The sequence below is a fragment of the Prionailurus viverrinus genome, chromosome D2 (genome assembly GCF_022837055.1).
Source record: "Prionailurus viverrinus isolate Anna chromosome D2, UM_Priviv_1.0, whole genome shotgun sequence".
Lineage (NCBI taxonomy): Eukaryota > Metazoa > Chordata > Mammalia > Carnivora > Felidae > Prionailurus > Prionailurus viverrinus.
Window position 1 is genome coordinate 79,129,428 of NC_062571.1, and position 12,722 is coordinate 79,142,149.

The following is a 12,722-nucleotide window of genomic DNA, read 5'->3' on the forward strand; positions in this document are numbered from 1 at the left end:
ACCGCATGACATCATTCATGGAAGCCCCTTTCACCTCTGACCTGCTACAGAGTGACAGCTAAGGGCTGGTGGCTGATGGTATTTGTGGCCCAGTTCTGGAAGTGGAGGCAGACCAGAGCTTGTCAACTTATGCCCTTGGCCTTCCCACTCCAGGAGACCATGCAGGGGCCACTGTGTCTCCGGTGGGTTTCTGGGCCCCAGAGCCATCACGCTGAACACACAGCTGGCGTGCAGTGTGTTCTCACCCTTCTATCTGCCCTGTGACCTTTAGCAATGAGGTCATGTCTGTAGGCCTCAGTCTCCTCGTGTATGGAGAGGAGATGGTCACAATAAGCCTGCTTCCAAGGGCGATTAGAGAACTAAGTGGCTCATGCACGTGAACCCTTAGAACGGTTCCAGACAAGTAGGAAATGAGGAATGAGTGATGGTGTGACTTTGGCTGTGGCACTGACGACCCCCAGGTAATGATGGGGCTGGGGGAGCAGCTGGGGAGATGTGTGCAGGCCTCCCCCTGCTAACACAGGCCTCCACAGCACAATGCGCTCACTGAAGAGGTCAGACTGTGTCACTTGGGTGTGCCCTCCCACATTCTGGCCCCTCCTCCAGACACACTTCAGTGACTGATGCTTTTTTTCTATCCCTTTACAGGAAGCTACCCAACAACACAGGGTAAGTACCAGTGATTCCTGCCCACTGCCTGGCCGGTCCTCTCCACTGCTGGTGCAAGATGTCCCATTTGGTTTCGCAAGAGTTGTCCCCAAGGCCTTCCCCAGCACTAGGGGCAACCCTGCAACTAATGTCCCTACCTGAGGAAGGCTGGGCCTCTCTCTTGGCTCCCTTTGTTCATCAGTAGCCTGGCCAGCCTGAGATTCAGCTCTCTGGTCAGTCCCTAGGAGAGGCCAGCCACCCGTGTAGGTCCTGCCTATCCCTAGGACACCAGACCCTGCTCAGTGCAGGCCAGTGGGTCCTGTTTCATCACTGAACTCCATGCAGGGCCAGTAGAAGCTCCTGATTGCTCCGGAGCTGTGGCCAAAATTGCTCTAAGCATTTCCAACACACCCCTGGCTCCCAAGATCTTTCCCCTCTGTCCCCACCCCTCCCCTCCTCACCACCTGCTTCCTGCAGCAGCGACCCCTCAGCCTCCCTGCCTTCATTCTTCACACAGCAGCTGGGCATCCTTATGAAATGCAGGTGTTGGTCCCAGCCTCCACACCCTTGCACCCTTCATGTGACTCCCCAGGGTCATCTGGCCACAGATCCCCACTGCTTGGGAGAGTCTCTAGAGCTCTCCATGATCCACTTCCTTTGTCTGTTTAATTTCCTCCCCACCCCCTCCTTGCTCCATCCACACTGATGTTCCCTAAATGTGCAACGTACTCTCAGACCTGGGTCCCTTTGCACATTCTGTTCCCTCTGCCTGGAATGCCCCTGTACTTTTTTGCCTGATTCCATCCCCCCAACCCCGACCCCCCCTCACCCCCAGCAAATTACCTGCCTTCTTTCCTCTGCTTAGTCTGGGCCAGGAGCCAATGCTCTGGGCTCCCACCATGTCCTGGGCTTACCCTGATCACAGCCCCATCCTGCTATGCTGGGATTTGCTCCTTCCCATCCATCCCTCTGGGCTGTGAGCTCCCTGAGGGCAAGTATCCAGCATTTGGCTTTGAACCCAGGGTCGGCACATTTCCTCACAGCACAAGCGAGGACAACAACTGTGTCCACGATGCCGGGAAACTGATTATTATCTTTTCTCTTTATCAACAGCTCCTGTTTACAACGTCACCTACCCGAACAGTAAGTTCTGGGCTCTCTGAGAAATCCCCTTCTTCTTCCCCAGTGACGGTGCCACCAGGTGGGGCGGCGGGGGTTAGGGGAGCCTCTCTGGACAGTCTGGGTCTAGGACACCTCCTGCTGGGTTTCTGTCTAGGGAGTCGTTTAAAAATTTCCCCCAGGTGACTGTGCCGTGGGCTCTGGGGGTCCTCAACATTTTTGTTTCATCCTGACAGCAAATTACTCCTGTGGAGGCTTCCTGTCCCAACCATCAGGGCACTTTTCCAGCCCGTTCTATCCTGGGAACTATCCAAACAATGCCAAATGCCTGTGGGACATCGAGGTCCGAAACAACTACCGTGTGACTGTTGTCTTCAGAGATGTCCAGTAAGTGTGTGGGGCTGCCTCACGGATATTTCAGAACAGAGCAAATGGCACCTAGCCCTTCAAGAATGATGTTTGCCCAGTTGACATGTTCTCTTATGGGTTCAGTTTGCTTATCAAGCACAGAGGCAGCCCGTGGAGGTGCAGCCAGGACAAGAGCCTTGGTTTAAAGTCCCAAGTCTGTCACTAATTTGCTACGTGGCCACAGGAAGTCACTTAATTTTCCTGTACCTGAGTCAAAGCAAGAGAATAAAATACCTGCTTCCCTCTCCTCTCTGGCTACTGGGAAGGTCACACGAGAGAAACATGTGAAAATACTTGGAAAATATTATCCAATAGGAGGGATGATTGTTGGAGTAATAGTAACACAGAGAATCCTTTTAACCACCCCGGTTGTGTTTTTTTTTTTTTGTTTGCTTGTTTTGTTTTTTTTTTTTTTTTAAACAATTTTCTCTCCACTCCTTCCTTTTTTGGGATGAGTTCTTGGGGTCAAGCAGAGGTGGAGAAGTCACTACTGCAGAGGTTAGTTTATCTGTTCCTCATTCAATGAAGAGTGGGAATCACTGTTTTAAGCAGAAGAGACAACATCAAAGCCACATTAATATAATATTGGTCCAAGGAAGGGAGTGACCATGCAGAGGTATTTTAGAGTCCAGGAAGGAGGGTACCATTATTTTTTCTGTAATAGCCATTCTTGAACAGAATGGTTTTCTCTCTTGCTTTTTGGTTGCGGTGCCCTTGCGAATCTCTGCCTTGGAAATTCATTTGGAGTCTTGTAAAAGATATAATATTATTTTAATTTCCTCATCATTATAATTCAATTTGGATTTCAGAGACTGTACTTAAAGCCCATTCAATCCTCTGGAGGAAGGTTGACCACCTAACCTTCAGAGAGGTTATTTGACTTGCCCAATATTTCTTAGTTCAGTTACCTATTTCTATCACTATGAATTCATGAATATTTATATTATTCTATGGGAAACCAAGGTCTGTTTGACTGAGGAAACAGTCTAAGGCAGGCTGTGATCCCTTCCTTTCATGGTGCAGAGGGGTGTCAGGGGAGGGGCTGTAGATTCATATGTGTGACCCCAAAAGGCAGGACTAAGATCCATGGAGGTCACCGGAAGGTGAATGTCACTATATTATCTTCAGCTATTATTTTCAGAAAGTCGCCATTTCTGGCACAAAGGTGTGGCCCCCGTCACTGAAGTCTGACCCCCTACATTAAATCCTGGCTGAAATCGAAGCCAAAACTCTGTGTTCTGTCCCTGCAGGCTTGAAGGAGGCTGTAACTACGACTATATCGAAGTGTTTGACGGCCCCTCCCACAGCTCCCCTCTGATTGCCCGCGTTTGTGATGGAGCCAGGGGCTCCTTCACTTCATCATCGAACTTCATGTCCATTCGCTTCGTCAGCGATGGCAGCATCACAAAGAGGGGCTTCCAGGTCGACTACTATTCCCGTCCTTCCAATGACAGCACCCGTAAGTCCCCTCGTGAGGGCTCATTGTCAAGGGCACCTCTCAGAGGCTTCTGCTGCCCAACCCTTCTGTGGTTGTGAAGTAAGAAACTAGGGCAACCTTGTCAGGTCACCGAGGCTTATCTGGTGCTGGGAGGGACCAAGAGCAGTGGTCCTGGACTCTGGCTGCCCAGAAATGAGGTCAAGGGCCAGAACTGGCCGATGGGCAGTGTGGTGGCCTTACTGTGGTCATCAGAGACTAAATGTGAGGTCATACTTTCAGCACATGGTGAGATGTCCACGCCAGGGGACACAGGTGACCTTGGGGCCACTGAGACTGTGTCCTGAGACAGCACGTTTGGCTGTGATCTCAAGATGGACTGAACCATTCACTCAGCTACTTCCAGCTAATGGCCACGATTTGAGCTGTTAAATGGACTGATTTACAGATTGGCTTAGGGACCGGGCAAGGTGATATCCAAGCTCTCTTTTGCAGTCAGGATTTTAAGCATTGACTTGTTCCATAGCTAAAGGACTTTATTTTACAATTTCCCACCCTTCAACCGGAGCATTACTTTATGGATAAATGGCAGGTTGGCAAAACATTTTACCCATTTCGTGTCCTGCCTCCATTTCTCCATCAGGGGCATCCTAAGTTCCTGTGCCCTCAAAAGGGTCTTGTGAGAATGACACTGACCCGAGCCAGGGGGCAGCTGGGGGGTTGGGATGAAGCCTGTTCCGATGTGGACTGTCTTCATCCGCCATCTTGGTCTCTGCACCTTTCTACGGGAGGGGTGCCTGGCGGGCTCGCTGGGGTGCTGACTGCCGGTGTTGTTTTCCCTTGGCCACCAGAGCTGCTTTGTCTGCCAAATCACATGCAAGCCAGTGTGAGCAGGAGCTACCTCCAATCCTTGGGCTACTCTGCCCGGGACCTTTTCATTCCCAGCTGGAATGAAAGCTACCGGTGTCAGCCCCAGATAACGGCCAGCCAGGTGACATTCACAATTCCATACTCAGGCTGTGGCACCATCAAGCAGGTAAGCCTAAGGCTTTCTACTCTCTCTCCTACTGAGTGATCTTTCTTAAAGTGATATATGCTGTGTTTCTTGAATTCATGATGCTACAGTGTAATCAGGGTGAAGATGTCATTATGTCCCTTGGTGCTATGATGTAGCTACAGCCACTTCCAAATGTAAGGATGAGGAAGGAGGCTGCCTTCCACACCCAGTTTTCCCTACCCTGTCGGGCATAGAGGGTGCAGGGCAGGCTGCCACTCACATCGGCAATGACCGTAGCGTCTCCCAGGGGCAGCTACAGGTTTTATAGGGCCTGAAGCTTATAGAGTTTGGGATTAGGGTTGGTGAGGCGGCGGGGGGGGGGGGGGGGGCCTCATTAAAGAGAACAATGCGACCTTTTATAAATCTCATAAAAATATATGGCTGTGCCAACACACTGCTAGGCCTTGGACAAAACCATGCATGTGGGAAGCCCTGAGGCTTAAGTTTCATTAGCTTCACAGAAAATCAGCCTCTACAGCTACCATTTGCTGAGCTGTCACCATCTAGGGTGGCCGACTGTCTTGGCTTGCCTGGGACTTTGCAGATTTCAGCATGGAAGAGTCCCATATCCCACAAAACTCCTCGATCCTGAGCAAACTGGATGGTTGCTCATCCTACCGGGGACCAGACACTGGGATTAGCCGGTGTCACGCTCCCCAAATCCCCGTCAAGTGTTCTCTCATCATCAACCCACTTTAAAAATAGGGAGGTTGGGCTTCGAAGGGTCAAGCAGGTTGCCCAACACCACTTGGCCAAGAAACAGTAGGGCAAATGCCAGACTCTGGGAATCCCAAAAGCCTTCCCCGGAGTGAAAGAAGCCAGCCACACAGGAGTACTTACTCTTCCATTCCCTGTGTGTAAAATTCAGACACGGAGAACAAGTGAGTGATGGCAAGCCAACCTGGTCGGAGGGGATTGCCTGCAAAAGGGCAGGAAGGAGCTGTTTTGGTTCGTGGAAGTGTTCCGTCTCTTGTGGTAGTGCTGATTGTCAAACCTCGCTGAGTGGCATCCTTACAATGGTGGCATTTAATTTTATGTAAACTCACTTTAAATTATTTATTCTAAGTTCTGAACGTTTGGCTGACACCTAAGTAATCATTTTAAGATTTCGTCTTCAGGGAACAGGCGCGGTGCAAATGTTTTTACGTGGCTTAGGACTGCAGTAAACACACAACATGAAATGCTCGAACATATATAATGTGTGCAGCACACACACACGTTCAGAGGGTGTCAACTCACCAAAGACGTACTGAGCATTTGCCGTGACCCAGCACTGGGTCAGGTGCCGAGAAGATGCTGTTCATTACCTGGCAAGGTCATTCCTGATCCTTTGACACATAAGAAACAATGGAGACGAAGGGGATGGTCATTTAGCCAAACAGATTGGCCTGTCGGCCATGAGTGGACGCCTAGGCCTGAGGGTCTAAATTGCCACTGTGGCCATTTCCTCAGTCCCTACAGACACTGGCTCCTTTTCCTCAGTCCCTACAGACACCAGCTCTCCTTCTGAGATGAACTGAGTGGGTCAGGGAGACCTACACGCAGAGAAGGGAGCGTATCACTCACACCATGCAAACATTTTAGTCAATCTGGCTTTTTTATATTTTGCCCTATAATTTAATTCTGTTGGATTCTGGTTTGCCATGAGTTTAGTCAGTGGGAGTCAGTGCACCAAAGGTGATTATCCCTCCTGGTTCCAAACGTGCAGCCTGGAGACTCTGACATCTGGGTCACCTCATCGATGTTCCTTCGTCTCCATTAGGAGCCACCAAAGCAACGTGCCAGTGCTGGTTCTTCTAACTTGGCTGATGCTGGGCAACACATGCTACATTGTCCTTCCTCCATTTATTTAAATGGCTGTGTCCCCTACCGGGCTGAGGGTCTCAGGGCAGAGCCAACGTCTTATTCGTCTTTGCAGCTCCCAGTGGTGCCCAACCCTTTATAATCATATTATTAACCACTAATCTGTATGCCAGCAACTGAACTAAGTTCTACATGACTTCCGAAGTTCTCGGGGCAACTTTTATTCCCATGTAATCGTGAGGAAGTGCAGGCTTGCAGAGGTTAAGCCACTTGCCTGAGGCCACCTGGTCATGAACTGCAGAGCCAGGATTCAAAGGCTGGACGGCACGCAGCATCTGACAAGTGTTGGCTGGTGTGTCTGAATAGGTGAGGTCCCCCCACCACAGGGGAGGGACGCCAAGTGGAATCCTGAGTCTGAGACTTCATGAGAATAGCAGTTGACTTAGGTGCCAGGACTCCCCGTTACATAGTGAGTTCCTTCCAGACTGAGCAGACATCTGATAATGAATTGTAATATAAAATCAGAACTGCTTTTTATGATCAACAAATAAACCTTCACGCCACATTCATTGCTTGGAGTGGATTCAGAATTTAGCTTGACCACAGAAGTCAGGGACAAATGTGAATTCTAAGAAAACTTTGGTTTCAGTATCTGGAGTGACATTGAAGGCACCTCAGCTGGTCTCTGAAGGAGTAACCAAGTGACATCTCTATGGTTGCCTTTGACAACCACTTTCACTCAAACATAAAGCAATTCTTTTTTCTTTAATTCGTTTTAGAAAATATAGTGTATTTTCGATGCATGGATGGTGGGCATAGAAGAGATAAGGTCTCCCAACCCCACCAGAAGGATGCCTTCCCCAGACCTGAGTCCAGAAGGTTCTGGTACTCCCCTGCTGTCTGGGGCTGCAGAGACCTCCCCAGCCGCCCAGTGGAGAAAAGGAAAAGGAGGGGAAGGAAGGGTCATAGGGCTAGCAAAAACACTTGAAGTTACTTGTTAAAATGTTCTCCTTCCACGTGTTTTTCTGGAAGGGACAAATTCAGTTGAGTTCTGCAACTGCAGGCAGGAAGTGAAAGCCTTTCGAACAACTCTGTTTTTAATTTTGGGGAGAGAGAGAGCGAGTGAGCACAAGTGGTGGAGGGGCAGAGAGAGAGGGAGAGACAGAATCCCAAGCAGGCTCCCCACTGTCAGCACAGAACCTGATGTGGGGCTCGAACTCACAAAGCCTGAGATCATGACCTGAGCCAAAGTCAGGAGTCGGGAACTTAACCAACTGAGCCACCAGCTGGCCCCCAACACACTCTGTTCTGAAGAACAGTGGTATTTGGGTGTACATACAGGTGCTGGCTGCAGCAGAGAACTTGTCTAGACTCCCAAATAGCCAGGAACTGGGTTTTGTTCTGGACAGGGCACACAACGAAATGTGACGACATGGCAAACCGCTTTTTTTTTTTTTTTTTAAGAGTAATTTAGCTTCACATTTTAGGACACCACCATGGTGTTATTTTCGTTCTTGTTCTTGCAAAAGCACCAGTTGCTTGTGAGAATTCATACTTGGCTAGCAAAAAGAAGTTTGCTTCTGGCCATTGTAACACTGGGAGGGGGAGTGTTACCCCTGCCTCTGCCTGGCGACCATTGGCTTGGGCTCACCTTGCTTGGGGCCAGGTGATCATGACCATGAAGCTGCCAGAGGGCCGCATTTATCTGTGTCTTCTTGGCCATCTGGGCCCCATTTTTCATTCATGACAGTACTTTTGCTGAGCCCTGTCCCCTGTGGCTTTCATTCATTCCACGGTTTTGATTGATGCTGATAGAACTGTTGACACCATGCCAAGTCCTGATGACATCATTTTTTCCTTGAGATGCTCACAGACCATGGAGTGCAAGCTCTCATCCCCAGAAGGTCACTCTTAGGCACATCGAACAGCATGAGAGATCAACATTCCTATGAATTTGCTGTAAAAGGCACAGTAGGAAGCGGTCCCGTGGTAGGGGGAGTGGAAAAGCAGAGTGTGACGGGAAGGACGCCAGCATTGTTGCAGCCCATTCAATTGCCCACCTGAGCCTCTGGGGGAGCCCCCACCCCTGAGGTCGCTTCCCGTCCCGGCAGCCTCAGACACCAAGCTGCAATAGCCACTGAGCCATCCGAACAGCACAGTGACAACTGATCCCACCAGCCTCTCCCCCAAATACGTCAAATACATAGCCACCTCCCTTGGTTTATCCCAACCATGGTGAGAAGGAGGCAAAGCCAGCACAGAGGGCCCTGAGCCACGGAGTCCGGGCAGCTTAGTTGTACAGCACGGCAAGGGGTCATCCAGACACACCCGTCTTCCCAAGAGGAGCGGCTCCCAGGAAACCCTAACACCTGGCCCACACTGTGGTCCCCATCACATGGTAGAGGAAGGGAGTTGTGTGAAAGGAAGGAGTCCTGCTGGTGTAGCAGCATGCCCAGCCCAGGTCGTGGGAGCCATGGTAGCGGCCGCGTGCCTTCTCTGTGTGGTCCTGGGAGGGTTTTGAAGTCTGGCTGAGTCACTTTCCCCTCGTTGTCACCCAAATCAGCAATGAGCTTCCCTCAGCAGGTGACAGTTGCCTGACTTTGCTCTCCCGCCTTCCTCTCCCAGGCCAATAATGATACCATCATCTATTCCAACTTCCTCGAAGCAGCTGCTTCAAATGCCATCATCAAGAGGCATAAGGACTTCCGCATTCATATCAGCTGCAGGATGCTCCAGAACACCTGGATTGACACCATGTACATTGCTAATGACACCGTCGACATCAAGGAAGTGCAGTATAGCAGTTTCAACGTGAACCTTTCCTTTTATACATCATCTTCATTTTTGTATCCTGTGACCAGCAGTCCGTACTATGTGGACCTGAACCAGAACTTGTACCTTCAAGCGGAGATCCTCCATTCTGATGCCTCCTTGGCCTTGTTTGTGGATACCTGTGTGGCGTCCCCATATTCCAATGACTTTACATCTTTGACTTACGATCTTATCCGGAGTGGGTAAGGAGTGTCTTCATGGAGTGAATGTTAGCCTTCACCTGACAATTCAAACCCAAGTAGCCCAAAGTCTCAAGGAATGCAGATTTGGGTTCTAGTGGTTCCAATGTAACCATTCAGGTTGTCATTCCTGGTTCACATATAGGGAGACAGATGTGTGGAGATGGTGGAGACGTGAATGAGTCACCAGCAGTCACCAAGCAGGTTAGCTGTAACTGGGATCTGACCCAGGTGACCAAACTCCATAAGAAGACATATGTGTGGTGGGGAAAGCCTTGGTTCTGCAGCAGATAGAGGTTGAGATGCCAGCTCTGCCATGGACCAGCTGCATTGCTGTGGGCGGGCAAGGGCATCTATCCTGAGCCAGTCTCCCCACCCATCAGATGCTCATAGTGATGCCCACATCACAGGCTGTTGGGAGGATGAGATGGGAGGGAGTAGATGCGGCCCTGGGCAAAGAGCAGGCACAGAAGGTGGGCCACAAGGAAGGTTGTGGGTGAGTAGCAGGGGTCAGCAAGGGTCCCTTAACCTAGAAGCTGGGAATTGTCATTCAAACCAAGCCAGTTGGTGGCCAGTGGTGGCCAGACTGCGGTTACTGGTACCCAGGTTGCGCTTCTCTACTACTGTCCTGCTTCCCTGGATTATTTATTTCTGAGAGAGAGAGAGAAAGAGAGAGAGAGAGAGAGAGAGAGAGAGAGAGAGAGAGAGACAGCATGAGTAGGGGAGGGTAGGAGAGACAGGGAGTCACAGAACCTGAAGCAGGTTCCAAGCTCCGAGCTGCCAGCACAGAGCCCAACACGGGGCTTGAACCCACAAACCACGAGATCATGACCTAAACCAAAGTTGGACGCTCAACCGACTGAGCCACCCAGGCGCCCCTTGGCACCTCAGTAACAATCACATAGAAGCACAATTTAGAGGTTGTGCTGATAGGCTAAGGGGCTCTGTTATGAATCAGGGTTGGAAGGTTAAATCTTACACCTCCCTGAGATACTAAAAACAGCATCTCTTTCCAGGCACAGTTTGAGTATGTGTCAATTTGGTAAATAGGTGTTAAGGCCTGTCTCGTTCCATCTATGCAGTTGGCTCCGTTCACGGCAGCCCCCCCCCCCCCCCGCACCCTCTTGGCAGCAAAGATGGGAGAGAAGCTTACCCAAATTCTCTTTCTACAAATAGTAACACGGTGACATTGGAATTTATGTCAAACGATTGAGATTAACACAAATGAGTGATTTGGCTCTTCTCTGCTAAAAGATTCTTTTTGGCCAAATTCTGGCATATATGTATATAAGATAATGCAGTGTCCTCAGGAAAGGGGGATGTGCATGTGGGGGTAAATGTGGGCCCAGCTGTCCCTGGAGTACAGGGATGCATCGGTACATCTCGCCATCAACCAGGTCGCCCGCCTGGGAGCCCTTCAGAGTAATCTGGAGCTTTAAACACACCCATGCCCAGGCCCCACCTGCACATTCTCTTTATTTTGGTCTGTGGTGGGGTTTGGGGATCCATAGTTTTAAAATTTCCCCCAGTGATTCTGAAGTGCAGTCTGGGTTCTGGAGCTCTGGCCTACACAGACCGCCATGACTAGTGTGGTTTTTTGGGGAATGCGATCATTTCCCGGCAGCCCCTGAGCTACCCTGACCTCATTTACAACTGTCCTACTTCTGACGAGGCCCTGGTACTTTCCCTCTCACCTTTGTGGCTAAAGTGACCCCCGTGGGAAAAAAGAACGTGGTATTTGAGAGGATGTGTGTTGAACGTGGAGGAAGGAGCCTCTGGAAGGCAGAAGGAAGACAGCGAGTAGACCCCGGGTCACGTTTCGCAGGCAGAGTCAGGGCCGCCCTGGTGACAGCTCCCGTCCACCACCAAGAATCTCCGCCTAAAACCCCACGGGCCAGTTTCTTTGCTCTCCTCTTCGCTACGTCATGCCAAATCCTACCGTAGGAGACACTCACGGGTTAGGCCAGCTCCTTCCTCAGCTCGGGGTGGAGCTGGGAGATACTCCTCATCCATATCTTAGTACGGTTTCTTTCAGGGGATTCTGGTCATGTTCCTTCTAACACAGTGGAGATGAGGCGACTGAGGGAAGAAGGAGGTGGTTGGTATTGGAGTAGGGGACGCCGAGGGTAGTCAGGCTCGTGTGGAAAGTACAGCCACCGGGGCCAGGTCAGCAGACACAGCCCCGGAGAGAGGGCGGCACCAGAGACACTGGAGAGTAGCCGAGTGTCGTCTTGCCTGGCCCTGAGACCAGGAAAGGAAAGGAAATGCCATCTTCTTGCCTGCCTGCCCTCTCTCTGGGCCCCGCGACCTCCCCGAATCACCTGGATTGCCAGGGCCGCCGAGCACATGGTCACTGGGCACCCGCTGTGCAATCCGGGGCCTGCTTGTCCGTGCGGCAACCCTGGGCTGATTTCCCGCTTTAAGATGCTGCTGAGGTACCAGAGCCAGGATTTCCCTGGAGGCTGCCAGGCCATGTGTGAACCACACGTACTGAGGGAAGGAAGGTGCAGCCGGGAACGCGGGCCTAGAGGAGGCCGTGGGGCTCCACGCCCGGCCCGGGCGTGTCCTGAGAAAGGCGGCGCGCCCGGGGCTGACAGGCTGCTTCTCTCCTCTTCCAGGTGCGCCAAGGACAGAACCTACCAATCTTACTCTCCGCCCTCGCCTCGCATTGCCCGCTTCAAATTCAGTTCCTTCTACTTCCTGAAGCGCTTCCCCTCCGTGTACCTGCGGTGTAAAATGGTGGTGTGCCGGGCAGACGACTACTTCTCCCGCTGCCGCAGAGGCTGCATCGTGAGGTCCAAGAGGGACGTGGGCTCCTACCAGGAGAAGGTGGACGTCGTCCTGGGACCCATTCAGCTGCAGGCCCCGCAGGCTGTGGAGAGGAGCCTGGCCAGGTGGCCGCCCTCCCGCCCCTAGGCCTGTGGCCCGCGGGGACCCGGGATGATTCTGTGGGTGTCGTGGTCCACCTCAAATCGGGCACCCACCGTGCGCCAGGCCTGCCGTGCCACACCGGGTGATGCGGAGTTCGCTAGATCTGCTTCCCGCCTTCTTCCATCGGCTCCCGGTCTACGGGGGACCATGTGTAGTGCTTGGGCAAGAGAGTTCTCCCCCGTGACACCGATACCTTTGTCCTCTGGGATCTGAACTCCCAGAACCTCATACTCCTCAGCTGTAACACAAAAATGCTAATACTTCCCTATTAGGACTGTTGAGGAGCTACAATAAAATAATGTTAAACTGC

General features: G+C 51.4%; 1 protein-coding gene across 1 annotated transcript in view; it reads left to right on the forward strand.

Annotated features, from left to right (window-relative positions):
- Window positions 1-12,722, forward strand: part of DMBT1 (deleted in malignant brain tumors 1) — a 53,700-nt gene extending 40,978 nt beyond the window's left edge. Inside the window, exons 25-31 of the mRNA XM_047824686.1 lie at window positions 649-669; window positions 1,762-1,791; window positions 2,004-2,154; window positions 3,426-3,634; window positions 4,462-4,646; window positions 9,096-9,484; window positions 12,100-12,722. Of these exons, the coding sequence (XP_047680642.1) occupies window positions 649-669; window positions 1,762-1,791; window positions 2,004-2,154; window positions 3,426-3,634; window positions 4,462-4,646; window positions 9,096-9,484; window positions 12,100-12,397 (1,283 nt within the window). The 3' untranslated portion in view covers window positions 12,398-12,722. The remainder of the gene's footprint in view (window positions 1-648; window positions 670-1,761; window positions 1,792-2,003; window positions 2,155-3,425; window positions 3,635-4,461; window positions 4,647-9,095; window positions 9,485-12,099) is intronic.